This window comes from Anolis carolinensis, chromosome 3, assembly GCF_035594765.1.
Source record: "Anolis carolinensis isolate JA03-04 chromosome 3, rAnoCar3.1.pri, whole genome shotgun sequence".
Classification (NCBI taxonomy): domain Eukaryota; kingdom Metazoa; phylum Chordata; class Lepidosauria; order Squamata; family Dactyloidae; genus Anolis; species Anolis carolinensis.
This window is the reverse complement of record NC_085843.1, coordinates 114,192,797-114,208,871: the sequence shown is the minus strand read 5'-3', so window position 1 is coordinate 114,208,871 and position 16,075 is coordinate 114,192,797. Positions and strand designations below refer to the sequence as shown.

At 40.1% G+C, this 16,075-nt stretch overlaps 1 protein-coding gene across 1 annotated transcript in view; it reads right to left on the bottom strand.

Moving 5' to 3' along the window:
- The window catches only part of LOC100553195 (interleukin-1 receptor type 2), a 37,623-nt gene extending 26,563 nt beyond the window's left edge, over positions 1-11,060 (bottom strand). Inside the window, exon 1 of the mRNA XM_003224291.4 lies at positions 241-11,060. Within this exon, the coding sequence (XP_003224339.2) occupies positions 241-254 (14 nt within the window). The 5' untranslated portion in view covers positions 255-11,060. The remainder of the gene's footprint in view (positions 1-240) is intronic.
- Between the last annotated feature and the right edge of the window lie 5,015 nt (positions 11,061-16,075).

Genomic DNA, 16,075 nt, shown 5'->3' with positions numbered 1-16,075 from the left:
TAATATTATATAAATAAGGTGCTATGAAGGTTTCAACATAGTTATTATTATAATTTTTAAATAAGTAAAAGAATCCATCAGCCCATGCTTTTTTGTGCCTTGCTTGCTACATATAATTGACATGACTGTTAAATCTTTGAACAAATAAACTCCCCATCCTTTGTTACCCAGGTTGTCTCCACAAAGGTGCATTCCGCTGTTTTTCTCCTCCCAAAAGAACATTTCCCCATTCCCACATACCTGTCTCTCCTCATTCTTTTGTCTAGGAATTTATTGAAGAGCTGTAAAGTACATAATCTTTGAATGGAAGGGTCCCAGTAAATGGTTTTATATGCAACTCTAAAACACAAGGGGAATTTTCCCAGTTTGCCCAATCAAGATTTGTGAGAACAAAGGAAATTTGAAGAACACCTTTGCTGTGAGCTGTAGCTATGGGGGAAAAAATATAACATTGACGCTGTGCGAGCGTATTGCTCAAAATAAGGGGAAATTGCTGCTAAATATATACACAAACATAGTTCCCTTTTTGTGATTCTGCTTGTTTCCAAAAAGGGAACAAAGTTGCAATTAATCTCAGGCCAATTGTCTTTGCTATTACTAACCAGTATTGCAATAAAATTTATGATAAAAAATGCAGATGAAAATAAAATTGCTAATATCATATTGTCTTTAGAGCAGTGGGTTTTTTTTACCAGGGCCAACTTTGATAAGGGATCAGTTTTTAGTCAACTTTAGATTCGGTTTTGTTATTTGGGGTGCTGATTCAGAAATTTGCATTAAATAGATCACATCAGCTCTAGTTTCTGATACAGAACATATGCCGCCCAGTAATCGCCATCTGCTCGCCCACAGAAAACTATATTTAATCATCTAGAGCTGATGCTGTCTGCCCAATGGTCAGCTCTGCAGAAAGGAGTGGAAATAAAATAAAATAAAGTGGAAGGAGGTCTGTGGACTAGATTTTCATTCTTACGGCCCATGGGTTGGGAACCACTGCTTTAGAGAAATCTATGATGCAACCATACTGAAAAGAAGGATATCCAGATCTAGAAATAAAGAACCAAAATGACTAAGAAGTATGAATAAAAGCAAAGCTTAGGAGCTGCTTAACTTGGGGCTTAGCTACGCTGACCATATAATACAATTTTGAAGCTAGCTTCAATCTGCAGTGGCTAAAAAATGCATGATGCCAAAGTGCACTGCAGCATGGGTTAAAGCCTTGAAAGCACATCACACAAAATTGGGAGAAAGTCCAAGATAAGCCCCTGACTGTCCATCAGTGATCCCTAAATGTAAACCACATTATGTAGCAAAATCAGCTCTGCAGAATGCAAAGCTAATTGTAGACACCTGTCCACACTGTAAAATTCAGAACATGGAGTTAAAAGATGCCAAAAAAAACACACCCTGAGGCATGGCTGGGCAGCAGGGGCCTAATTGACCCTCCCTCCTGGAACAAGTAATTGATTACCTCCACTACTAATATCACTTTTCCTTCTTTCCTCCTATGCCTCTAGAGTGCTGGTGTGCATCTTGCCCAGAAATTGGTTAAAAAAAAAAAAAACACCAGCTCTGGTGACTATCAAGCTACAGACACTGTAGATTCTGGAACTGGTTTAAGACCACATTCCAACATTGCCTTCCTGGCCTTGAACCTGTTCCAGAAATGGCAAACTAATTATCCACACAGCAAAACAAGTTTTGGCCAAACCAGTTCCAAACTGACCAAAGGAATCATTGTATATGTGCTCCTTGTAAAATGGCAATTAAAATAGTTTTAAGCAGCATTATTTTTACAGTGTATTCATTCTAGAGTTAAGAAGCTGAATGGTGGGAGAAAAGGAGAAGAGGAAGTGCTCCTTCACACAATGCATAAACTGAAATTCACTGAGACTAGATGTATGGATGTTAACCTTTAGAAGAAAAATGAGTAAAATCATGGGCAATCAGGCTGTCATTTTGGAGTAGTTACACAATAGATATACATACCCTGCCCAGTACCAGAGAAAGGTACTTAGATCACTGGCTGGCCAGCAACTATATGAACAAAATGATAGATTTGGCAGACTTTGGTTCCTCCAACATGGCCCTTTGCACTTATGTTCTTATCATTTGAAGATTTTACCACTTCGTAAAGCAATGGATCAAAGCTGTCCAGTTTCTTTAATTGTAAATAAATACTTGGAAATGTACAGGTAATTGCCTAGATCTAATTGGTTATCCCAACCTGTTGATTTAATGAAACTTATGTAATATTGACCTAGTGGGATTCATTATCTGTCAAATATTTGTTTCAAAACCCAACATTTAAATACTCCTTGCTATATAAAAATATCACAGACTGGATTGAAAGTCCCAGGAGTACTAGCCAGCATAGCCTGAGAAATGCTGGAGGTTGGAGTGTTACAACATCTGAAGGATCACATAATTCCCAACCCTGCCTTAAAAGATAGGCATATTTGACATTCTAGAAAAGAAGTAACAGTGAATTCTATGCCTGTCATTTCAAAGTGTGGCCATTCATAATTTCATAGGAATAATTAAATTATGATCCATAGAACAGAATAACATTTTAAATATAATTTCACTGAAATTTTGACTATATTCTTAAAGAGGATAAATTGTTGAGCTAGAATTTTGGAAGAAGGGGTTTCAGGAAATCAAAATGTCATTGAACTCCACCATTGCCCCCAAATGACTCAGAAATCTGATAAAATGTTTCTTGCCACATCTGTTTCTGCACACTGTGGGAATCTTTTGACTGATTAAACCTCTAGTTTGCTTTGTCATGGACTGTCACTACCACAGGCATTTATTTACCAGTAGTAATGGAGACCTGTGGTTGCTTTCTCACGCGACTGCTGGCAGCAAGCATGAAGGTACAACCAAGCAAAAAGGGAAATGCCAGGATGTGTGGCAAATACAAATATCAAGAAGGTTGTTCCACACAAACATAGAAACAGAAATGATGAAACGCGGAGCATTAGATGTCTAAATATTAATTACGGGAAGATCTAGGAGTAAACAATCACTCCACTGGTTTCCAATTAGTACAAAGTGTGGTTTTTGACATTCAAAGCTCTACTGTTTTGGGTCTAGGTTACCTACAGGATCGCCTTCTCCTGTATAATCAGCCCTGGACACTGAGGTCCTCTGAGAGGAGGGAGGCTACTTCATCCAGCCAGAATCTGACTGGCAACCATCACTCAGAGGACCTTTTCATTGGCTGCCCACAACTGTGGAATGATCTGTCAGAAGAGCTTCAACAACTAAACCAGCTGTCAGAATTTAAGAAACAATGAATACCCTTTATCCAGTTTGTTCTTAATTATTAATTTTAAATTCACATTCTATGTCCATTATATTTTTATGTTTATCCCATGTATTTTAATGTATTTGATAGAAATGTGTTTTAATATGGTTTTTATTGAATGTATTTTATTGTGATTATATACTTTAACTGCCAGATGTCCAAGCAGGATTCAGGAAAGCAAGAGCCACTAGGGATCATATTACAAACATATATTGAAAAATGAAGTGCACCAGAGAATTTCAGAATTCCCAACTGTAAGGATGTTATGTGTTAAACAGAGATTATTGATATGATTTTATTTATTTGTTTGTTAAGGGAAAAAAAGAGTTATATATTAGCAAGGAAAAGCCTAACATGGAAACTAGCTGGAAGCAGCATTTGGTAGGTTGCCATGGTAACACAGCTTCCCTTGGGAGAAAAGGGGCGTGGCTAAGATGACAGTTGGAGCATATTCCTTTATAAAAGTTCAGTTGCTGTGAGGGTTTAAAAAGGAGTGGCTGTTAGGGGTTTGAGAAGAAGTGTTGCGGTTAGGTTTTGGAAAGATAAGGAGCTGGGGAAATCAGCTAAGGACAGAGGCGGTTCAACCACCAGGCCAACTAGGCAGTTGCCTGTGGCGCCATCTTGTTGGGGGCGCCATCGAGGCAACTCCTGTCTCCTGCGGCCTGCCTCCGCAAGGTATTGAACTGCTTTTTCTGTTGATTTGTTGTAAAACATGATGTTTTAGTGCTTAATTTGTAAAATCTTAATGTAATTTGATGTTTAATAGGCTTTTCCTTAATCCCTCCTTATTATCAAACATTTTCGCTTATCCAACGCTTTTATTTTTCAGTGATTGGTTTGGGGGGGGGGGCACCAAAATTCTGTTCGCCTACACTTGAAAAATACCTAGGGCCGGCTCTGGCTAAGGACGGCAGCTTATGGTCACTCAGGGGAAAGGCTGGGAATACAAGTTGACCGGGAGTTTAGTATACTGTTTTAAGAGAAGTTATTTAAGAAATATCCATTCAAACAAGACGGCATTGTAACTTAAGATCCGGAACGTTTACTGATTGAAACCACACATGCTTATGTACCAAAATAAACTTGCATTTTGTTATTGTTCATAAAGATAAGTCTCCTTGCCTCTCTGTAAGCCTGTTACCTCACGTTGGTGGCAGTTACCGTACTTTTCTATATAAGTTACCATCTTTACTCATTTAAACCCAATCAGTTCCGTTATCCTTCCTTATCCACTAAATCATCCCTGTCATACATTCACACATCCTCCATCCCTCCCTCTCACACGCGCGCACATCTCCTCAATTGGAGGCAGCAGTGGGATTTAGAAAAAGGATTTCCCCTGCCTGAGTTGAGTACCACAAATTGGGCTCTCTTCAATTGGTGGCAGCGGTGGGATCAAAAGGGATTCCTCCCTGCCACAGTTCTCCTCACCAACCCTGCCTTAAAAGATAGGCATATTTTGTAGATGATGCAAAGAAATTACTGCGCCATCACATTTTATTATTATTATGCATAACCAGTAGTGAGGACAAGAGGCTATCATTATGTCCTGTTTTATCTTTCAAGAAAAGCCTTAAAACACTGTGGTAAGTAAATGAAAACTGCTTTACTTCAGCAAAATGTAAAGTACAGTACACTCAGTGAGATAATGCAAAAGAAAGCCTGGAAGTCTTACTTCAGACAAAGAAACAGGCATAAATCCAGATGCAGACTTGGAACAGGCACACAGAGAGTGGAGGCATTAGAGTCAGTTGGTTACCAGCAAGAGCTGGCTGCACCAGCTTCGGCTTTTATAGCCCTGGGTCCCCACACAGCTGCTAGGGCAGTTCCTAATTACTCAGTTGCATTTCTGGCAGCTAATCTAGCTGAACAATGTCTCTGCTCTGTTTCCTTTCGCCTCTCCTGGAATAAGGGTACTAGCAAAGTCTCCTCCTCAGACTCCAACTCACCCTCAGATTCAAGAACCTGCTCCCCTTCCTCTTCTGAAGAAGAGGAATCCCTGACACATTAGGACAGAATTAGGAGAAACAGATGGGGTCCCTTGTTCTCTCACATACCGCTGGAGCTGCTTCAAGCTACACAGAAGAATCCACTCTAGTTCAAACTACTGGTAAAATCCATCAATAAATATGGAAAACAAAATACTGGCCCGCAGACTGGAAACACTCAGTATATATTCCAGTCTCCAAGAAAGGGACACCAGAGATAGCAGTAGCTCCAGTAACTCCAATGGTATGCAGGGGGACAAAAGGGTCAGGCAAGGCTGAATTTTTCCATCCTGTTTAATAGTTACATTGAATGTATCATCCATAAATCAGGATTATACTCCAAGGAAGGAGGCATGAAAACTGGAGGAAGGAAAATCAACAATTTAACATCATGACATCATACTTAGCAGAAGACATTAAAGATTTGGAATAGTTCTATGGAAAACATGTACCCATTATTTTGTCTTTAACATCCAGTTAGATAGATAAATCTTAAATAAACAAATAAATAATAAAATTTAACTCAGCTGTTCTTAGAGGCACTTGTAAGTATATCAGACAGTATTGCCCATGGCGTACTAAAGAATAATGATTTACCTTTATGGCATCCCAGGAGTACATGGCCAAGGAAGAATTTGAACAAGTCACTGCTCTTCACCAACTTTCACATGCATTTTGAAAGCAATATTACCCTTTGATTGAGGCTGTCAAGACACATGTTGGGTATCTATCTTTATATAGTGTAGAACTACAGTTATGGTCTTCTGTCATTTGAGATAGTTTTGTATTATTAGCAAGATACAACTTCAGAATTAATATATAGTTATTAACGTCTGGTAGCTATATAGTCTGTTGCAGCAAAGTATGGGTGTGTACAGTGGTTGGTAAGTGAAATATGATACATCAGTTATGTATTGTAAAAAGAAAAGACAAGTATGTATTGTAGTAAATATAAATAAATGAGAAAGAAGATAGCTATCCTAGTTCTAGCTATCTAAGGGTGTCATAGTTGTCTCCAGCCTCTCAGGAGGAAATGAAAGACATGTCTCTATATATGAGGAAGCTGGAGTAATGGACAGGGAGGAAGTGTTCTCAGCAATGTTAGAAGTATCGGTCTAGAATTGGAAAGGTGGTCATAGTAGGCCAGGTAAAGGCTAATCTAGGAAATCTAAGGTCGGTAGGTCTTCTCCCTCTTGTCCCCATGCATCAAGTTGAGTTGAGTAATACTGTCTCATTTCCAATTTATCCTACTAGCATACTCAGATGCAACATGTCCCTGAACACCAGCTGCTGGGGAACAGCCTCAGAAGAGGGTTATTGAGTTCATGCCATTCTTCTGAGATCTGATCCAGAAAGTTTCTTACATTATTCAGTTCAGAGTTACTACACTAGAAAGACAGGATGCAGGGATATTGCTTAAACGTATGAGAAAAGAATTAAAAGTGAAATATGTGATGTGTTGATTACTCGGTGTGGAGTATTTCATGTTCATGGCCAGGCAGCACGGTGCTCATCTACTAGAAGGTGACTGATAAAACACAAAGACAGCTTTGCCCTCCTTCATTTTTTAAGAATGTCAAACATGATTTCTCTTCATTGCTTTTTAATAGAAAAACTCTTTACATTAATTGCTTTGAGGGTGGAAATTATATGTCCCTCCAGATGTTGTGCAATGCAGCTCCAGCATTTTCTTCATTGGCTATGCTGGATATGGCAGATGGGAGTTGTAATCTACTGTTAACTGGAGAATCACATGATCCCTACTCAGTTCACATTACGTAAAATTGTTGGCACATAACAACAAATCAGTTCTGACAGATAGTGATTATCTTGGCAAGAATTATTTAGAGGTTTGCCACTGTCTCTTTCTAAGACTATGAGGATGACACTTGCTGAAGGACACCCAGAGGGCATCTATGGAGGAACAGGGTCCTATGACCTCTTCACATAGGGCTAAATTCGGCAGCATGTACCAATTTAGCCCAGGTCACCCATCGAGCTGGCCAGCTCCCATCGGACAAAACTGGCACAGCTTCGTGGGGAGGGCAGAGTCGGCACATGCAGCCACCACATGTTGCCACGCTTCCCCCCATGTGATTGCCCTCAGCGGAAGCTGGGTGATGCAGGGTGTTAGGCGCTGGATTTCCCACATCCCCAATGAAGTGGAGCGACACTGGCAGCCGTGTGACAAGGTTGTATATGTACAACATGCAAACCACTACACCATGCTGGTTCTCCTTATCTGAAGTACCGCCTTCTTTTTAAGCAATAGCTTTTCACTTTTTTCTTGGTTTTAAAATCTGAAGCTGATCAGTAGCTCCCAACCTTGGCTCTCCAGTTATTTTTACACTTCTTCCAGCATGAACAATAGAAAGAATTCTATTCTGAAACTATCAAAGAACCTCAAAAGTTGTGAATCACTAGGACAGATCATTAGTATTAGCTGAAGGTAGGTTTCATTACAGGAGTATATTCCAGATTTTTGCAGAACTCCCACATGCAAGTCATAAGTTTTGCAGGTGGGGAGCTTTGACCTCCACATGTACAGAAACTGAATTAATACTTCCTGTAGTATATTCTTCCCTTTCATGTTAACCTATTTCGATCTGGATAATAATTATACTGTATGGGTATTTTCCATTAGGCCCAGGAACAGATGAAAAAAAGTTTCATGCTCCTAACTGCCACTGCCTTGACCTTTGAGGAACTGAAGAAGACGCAGACACAACTCCATAGTGCAGACCCAGAAGCAGAGAAAAGGCTGTCCCTCCATCCCAACTTTCACTGTCCTGCCCTTGGAGGGAGAGATGAGGCAGTGTCTGCTGGAATTAATCTCCTCCCACACTGACATTACATTTTTCTTATGTGTCTTGAGGACAGGTTGCTTACCTGTAACCATGTTTCTTTGAATGGTCTTCTGTGAATTCACACATATGAAGTTTACTGCACCTGCACGGGCTCTAAGGGAAACTTCCCAAGCTGTGTTCTTTCAAATTTTGGTGGTAACCGACATTTCAAACTGACACCAGTTAAGTAAATCAAGAAGCATTTATTGCACATATCAGTACCTATAGTGCAAGAAAGTTCAAGGTGCAACAAATTGTGTTGTTGATCTTTAGAACTTCGGATTTGTCGTTCACCTCAAGCTTTGAGCTAACTGCGTCATCACCTCTGGGGCTAGTTGGACTAGTCCTCTGTTCCTCCCCAGTAGCATTTTGACCATCTTCTGACCTAGGAGTCCTATCTTCCGATGGTATACCGACATTTCTCTGATTGTACTGATCCATTTAGTTTTCATGACAAGAATACTGGGGTGGGTTGCCATTACTTTCTCCAGGGATTGTATTTAGTCTGACCTCTCTTCCATGACTTTCCCATCTTGGGTGGCCCTGCACGATATAGCTCATGGCATCATCAAGGCATGCAAGCCCCAGCATCGCGTCAAGGTAACGATCCTTTACATGGGACAACAAATTACATTAGGCATATTGCTTGGACAAGGCAAGGGCATGGAAGTGCAAATAAACACATAGCAAACTTATTCTGATAGAACAGAAAGGTACATTAGCATTGGGCTTATGAGCCAATTGTTTACCTAAGAGGACAGAGAAAATCAACATTGTCCAGCTAGACCTAGTAGGCAGAGCCATAACCTTAAGAGGACCTTTTGAGAAGAAACATCACCTTGGGACTACCATGACCAGAATTGTTTAAGCATAGTGATAATACAGGTTACTGACTCATTCTGTCTTTCCAACAATAAAGAGCTTGAAATTGACATAAACAGTGTATATTATCTTTTGTGTCTGTTTATACGGGGGGGAAACACACACACACACATATGTTTGTGAGTCTGAACAGAATCTCAGTCAAGATATGGAGGCCAGAATGGACCTGCCGAAGGCAGTATTTGAGTGGGACCTGGAGTCCAGCCTATAGACAAATGTCAGAGGATTGGCCCAGATAGCTGCCTTGCAAATGGAGTCCAGTGGAATTCCACTAAAAAAGCCATTGAGATGAGGTAGGGCTCATCGACCCTTAGCGCTACCAATTCGGAGGGGTGGTGAGCTGAAGTAATGGCCACCAAGGAGCCGGAGGTCAATCATGGCCAGGGACTCAAATGGGACCCTAGAGAGCTGGGAGAGTATAAATTCGAGACTCCAGCCTGACGTGTGGGTCAGTCTGGAGGGTGGAGATTGTTGTACCCCTTTAAGAAGGTCTTGACCAGGTAGTCGATAAAGAGGAACGGGTGTCCCTGTTTCTGTAAGGAGCATGAGATGGCAGCTAAGTAGGCCTTGATGGACGAGAGCACAAGGCCTTTGGACAAGGTGAGTAAGAAGTCGAGGACATTCGATGGGACTTCTTGGGTTCAAAGGAATGCTTGGAACTGGGAAATCTTGTAGGTGTAGGCCTTCGCTGTCGAGGGTTTGTGCACTGCCTGGTGATAGCTGGCTTACAGGCATATTTTCTGGGCCAACAGGTGTACGGAGGACATGTCTAGGTGCAGAGTCCCCCCTTCTTCCATCAAGAGGAGATGTGGGAGGGGCAGGAACTGGAGATGCTGAGAAGGGTTGGGTACCAGCCTGGCTTTGGTCAGGCTGGTGTCACTAGGATGCTGATAGAGCAAGGCTTTCAGCCTAGGAGCTCTATTTTGTCTTGCCTGGGCCGTGAAGGCCTGGCAATGGCCACACGAGCAAATCACATGGCTTTGTCCCAGGCAGAGGCACTTGACATGGATATCAGTCTGGTATCTTCAGTGCACACTGGATACAGTGCTTGAAGTGAGTTGTCGACAGTCTGACAAAGTTCCGAGAGAGCTGTGACAGCGGCGGAAGAAAGGAACTGGGTCATACAGAGCCAGGATGCATTTTATGCCCTGGGGAGGAGTGGGCAGGGTTACCACTAAAATTTGAAAGAACACAGCATGCGCAGGCACAGTAAACTCCACATGTGTGCATTCACAGAGACCACAAGGAAGAATCTAATCGTAAATCTGAGGGCAAAGAATTGTCAATTTAACAATTTGTGAGCTGGTTTGATACTCTATTGACTAAAGTAGAAAATATAAATACTCAGATAGATGATTGGTAGACAGATATAATAATAAAAAGCTGTTGCCTCCAATCTGCTGTTGGTTTGTTTTTTTATTTGACAGTGTCTGATACATTTATATAACCAGCCCATTTTCTGTGCGGTTTGTTTCATCTCCCTTCTCTCCTTGTATATGTAGATGCTGTCATGGGAATTTTTTGGAAACTTTTAAATATGTTACCTATCTAAACCAGTCTTAACCATAAGGATACCAGAAGCAGAATGTCCTCATGACCTTTAAGAAATCCCTTGATATTTTCCTTCATACATAAACAAGTTCTACTGTGTGATATTTTTAGACTGAATGAGGAAGAAAAAATGGACAGCTCTGCCAGAGTGGTCAAAAATTAGGTTTCCTACAGTCTCTTGCTGTTTCTTTTCTTTGGTGAGACTTTCGTGCAGCTGGATTTACTGGAGAACACTGGGCTTTAAAGCTATGTAGTCTGATAACCTCTTTTGACCTAGAGGATGGAAACCTTGACAGAATCACAAAAATAATTAAGAGTGGACTTGGTCAATCTTTTCAAAGATTACAGTGGATTAACACAAATAACAGCATCTGGACTATTTGAAAGGCAACGTCTCAGAAGCTGTCCCATAGGATCAACCACCATTTTCTTTTGCATTATCTAATACCCAGCGTTGGCCTAAGACATTTTGCTCACAATGCTGGAACAGCATATTTTTTCCCAAGGGGGGGGGGGGGGGGGAAACAAGAAGCATAGTGATAAAACCAGCAGTCCTGAAAATCTCTTAATGATTTTCTCAGGCATTTGCAGACTCCACTTTATTCTTTCTGTCCATGCAGATAAACCAGATAGGGTATCATGTTTCAGTGTCTGAGGCAGAAAATCTGCCCTTGTTAAACTAGAGTGACCTTCACTGGAAGATTTACAGAAGGTCCATGATTCTATTACTTTCCATCAACTTAGCAGTTGATTCTTGTGGTTTCAGATACCATCATTTAAGTTAAAGGTTCCAGGACTGTCTGAAGACCTATTTCAAATCTGGCATCATTGCTGCACCTTTCAAGTAAATTCCCAGAAGGTGAACATGAGGGATTGTTGCTCCACCTGAGATGTTGCAAGGTTGCCTTTTTGTTCCCCCACATAAAGCAACTGAGGAAGGCCCCAACAGGCTCTTGAAACCACCGGTATACTCTGGGTGACTCACATATTCCCAGCCCCAGAAGTTCTCATGATAGGTTACCTTAGTGTTATTATAAGCTGGAAACAACATAAAGTCAGACAATGTCAACAAATTGAGAATTATTGGCTATGTTGGCTGAACTAATTTGGTCTTAAAGAGAAGGTTCCTAGCATGGAGCTGTTTGCTGGCTTTGTATTTCCTCTCTTACAAACAACCCCATCACTGACGTTTTGGTAATCTCTCATTGGATTGCCATCATGATCAGGCCAAGATATTTTGCTGTCAGAAATAAAAAGAATCCAGAAGCTGGCCAGATTAGTAATTGATGACTCCAACATTTGGTAATTGGATAGATTCCTACATTTCACTTGCGGGAAGCAGCCTACAGGCGTTCACACTACAGATTATAGAACTCTGATTTCACTTTAAGTGTCATGGCAACGTTGTATTGAATCCTAGGATTTGAAGTTTTCCAGAGATCTCTGGATTCCATAAGATGCAGTCCTCCTGACAGTTCAATTGAAACTATGGTGCTGTAATAATGTGGTGTGAAAGGGCACTAGTTTAGGGCTTGCAAATCTGATGGTCTGGGACATATACAGTCTGTTTTACCAATAAGGAGAAACAGCCAATGACATTTCTCCTGTTGGTGTCATTGGCTGTCCTAACACCATCATTCAGCACCTGCCGCCTGAGAGAATTCTCTTATTCTGTGTAACAGTAGATCTGTGTAACAGTGGGCTGTAATGTTTTAACTGAGCTGTTTTAAATAGCTGTTTATTTTTTCAAAATTACATGACATTCTTTTATTCAGATCTGAATCGTTTCAGTATTGTAATTAGTTTAATTATATTTTAATGTTTACTATTTATATGTTTTAATTATGTTCTTTTAAATTGTGACCTGCTTTGAGTTCCAATTTTGGGGGAAAGTGGGATATAAATATGAGGAAGAGGAAGGGAACATCTGGTCCTGATTAATATAATGTGCTTTATGTGAAAAACCAAAAATTCCAGTTAAAGAGAATGTAACTAGAATTGTCTAAAGCAGTGGTTCTCGCCCTTCCTAATGCCATGACCCCTTGATATAGTTCCTCATGTTGTGATGACCCCAACCATAAAATTATTTTTGTTGCTACTTCATAACTGTCATTTTGCTACTGTTATGAATCGTAATGTAAATATCTGATATGCAAGATATATTTTCATTCACTGGACTAAATTTGGAACAAATACCCAATACATCCAAATTTGAATACTGGTGGGGTTGAGGGGGATTGATTTTGTCATTTGGGAGTTGTAGTTGGTGGGATTTATTTATAGTTCACTTACAATCGAAGAGCAATCTGAACTCCACCAATGATGGAATAGAACCAAACTTGGCACACAAAATTCCCATGACCAACAGAAAATACTGGAACAGTTTGGTGGGCATTGACCTTGAGTTTGGGAGTTGTAGTTCACCTACATCCAGAGTTCAAACAGTGATGGAACTGGATCAAACTTGGCACGAATACTCAATATGTCCAAATGTGAATATGTTTTCCGATGGTCTTTGGCGACCCCGCTGACACCCCCTCGCAGCCCCCTTAGGGGCCCCGACACACAGGTTGAGAAATGCTGATCTAAAGACTTCATCCCACAGTATACATTAAGCATCTCAGAGAGTTGGTTTTCCCTTAAGCTTCGCCACGTCGTTTAAAAATTAAATGGGAGAGTTTCCTACCCCCATCATACTAATCCTTCTCTCTGCTTTAAGATTTATCTGTTTGATTTGCCATCACACAGTAAAGACTTTGTTTCCCCCACTGTCCCTCCCCCATTTTTTTAAAAAAGTCTTCTCTCTAATCTTGGGAGTCCAACTTGCAACCCAAAAAACTCACAAGTGGTTATTCTTACATTGAAGAATTCAAAACAGGAGGGGTAAAATTATATTATTATTATTATTATTATTATTATTATTATTATTATTATTATTTCTCTTATTTGACTCTCTCTGCTAGCCTTTTGAAGCTTGCGTCACGTAAATGGCATCATTGGTGGCAGTTTTTTGAAGTGTGTAGAAACACTTATTTAATTGCATGGGATGAAGTCCTAAGAGATCGGCATTACCTTCAGCTTAGAATCCTCCAGTAGTTGGGTCTTGGCTTCCTAAAGGAGTATCTTACTGGTAAAGATGGAGATTAATTTGTGGTGTTTTTCTACCTTTCCTACTCCCCTCCCCCCAGAGCCCCTGGTGGCATAATGGGTTAAATCCTTGTGCCGGCAGGACTGCTGACCGACAGGTTGGCAGTTTGAATCCAGGGAGTGGGTGAGCTCCCTCTGTCAGCTCCAGCTCCCCATGCAGGGACATGAGAGAAGCCGCCCAAAAGGATGGTAAAAACATCATACATCCGGGCACCCCCCTGGGTAACGTCCTTGCAGACAGCCATTTCTCTCACACCAGAAGCTACTTGCAATTTTGCAAGTCGCATGTGATATGACCCCCCCCCCCCCCACACACACACACATGCCAAAAAAAAAAAAAAATTGGAAACAAATTGTTCAGTGGTTAATTCCTTGCAGACCAGTATTTGGTTATTTTTGCATGTAAGGCCCCATCTGAACTGCCATATAATGCAATTTCACAATGCAGTTTAACTGCATTGAAATGCATTATACGGCAGTCTAGATGGGCCTAGGTGTCTTGGGAAATTATTTAGTTCAGGGCAGAATCTACTGTTCAGTTAATTTTATTTTTTATCACCTGAAGGACTGGAAGGACTGTTTCCTCCAGATGCTAGATAACTGCACCCCATTTGGCTTCTGATGTTCCTATCTGGAACACAGCTGAAATTTTTAGCTTAGCTAATACATGAATGTTGTGCTTCTCCTTACTTTTTCTGTCTAGCAGAGAAGCAGGCTAGATAAGAGTATGCTCAAGCTAACTTCCTGTCTTCAGAAGTGGAAGCCAGCTCTTCATTGTTTTTTGTTCCCTGAGTGTGAGATGCATCTACACATTATAGAATGAAATTTGGCATCACTTTAATTGCCATGGCTCAATGCTATGGATTCATGGGATCTGTGGTTTAGCCTTCTCTGCCAGAGTGCTTCATTCACCAAACTACAAAATCCCACATTCTGTTGCATTGAGGCATTACAGTTAAAAGTCGTGACAAACTGCATTAATTCCGAAGTGTAGAGTCAGCCTACAACAAATGCAGCCTCAGAAGTATGGCTATTCAGTAGAGTCTCGCTTATCCAACATAAACGGGTTGGCAGAACGTTGGATAAGCTAATATGTTGGATAATAAGGATTAAGGAAAAGCCTATTAAACATCAAATTAGGTTATTATTTTACAAATGAAGCACCAAAACATCATGTTATACAACAAATTTTACAGAAAAAGTAGTTCAATACACAATAATGCTATGTAGTAATTACTGTATTTGTGAATTTAGTACCAAAATATCACGATATATTGAAAACATTGACTACAAAAATGCGTTAGATAATCCAGAACGTTGGGTGAGTGTTGGATAAGTGAGACTCTACTGTATTTATTTTTCATGCTTTAAAAAAATCTGTAGTCCTATTCCAAAATCTGTTGAACACACACAAGTAAATCTAAATAGTTGAATGCAAGGCTGATGCTTTTTTCCACAGCTCTAAGGGCATCATAGATGTAGCATTTGTTGCATTTCTTATTCATAGAATCCACTTCTGCAATCCAAACATTACATTGTTTGCTGAGATCCTATAGAATTCAATATGATTTTCTCAATGCAACTGTCTGTTAAAAAAAAAAAAAGCTTGCAAGGAGTAAAAACTCCAAATGATTCTACAATTGCAATATTGTTGGTTGTAGTATTAGTACTTCCTTTCTATCATTTTTATTGTACTAATCAGTTATCATCACATAGTTTCTAAGCTTTCACTGGCCCCATTTAATCAGATTTTTTTTTTAAAAAAGGAAGACTGGCTTTGACTTCTGAAAGCAGTAGATGAAGCAAAATGTTCATTTCTTTCCATGCAGACCAAACTCCAAACAAAGGAGTTTCAAAACCCTGAAATGTTGTAATGGAACAACATGTCTATGTTGTGTACTGTTACTCAGACAGTTAAGAAACAACTTTTTACACAATCTTACAATCAGTTCCCTACCACAAAAAATACCATTTTCAGTGAATGAAAGGTAACTTAGGAGGTGTGAGGAGATTAGAAACACCAAAAAAACGAATAAAGATCCGATTTTAAATTTTCTTTCTAAAATACATTTAAATGGGTAGAATTGCCAAGAAACAGATATATTGAACCATAAATAGTCATGGAGTCAAGGGTAAAGTTACGTTAGCATTAGAACCCCAACTTATCACAGAAAAAAATACCTAAGTGTAGAAGTAAAAATATCTCAGATGTTAAAAGCAAGGAATCTGATCCTCCAAATATGAACCTCTCCTTTTTCTCCTCTCATCGTTCCCTACTTTCTTTCTGGTTGGGGATGATAGGAACAGGAGTCCAACATCTGGAGAACCATAGGCCCCTCAATTTTTCT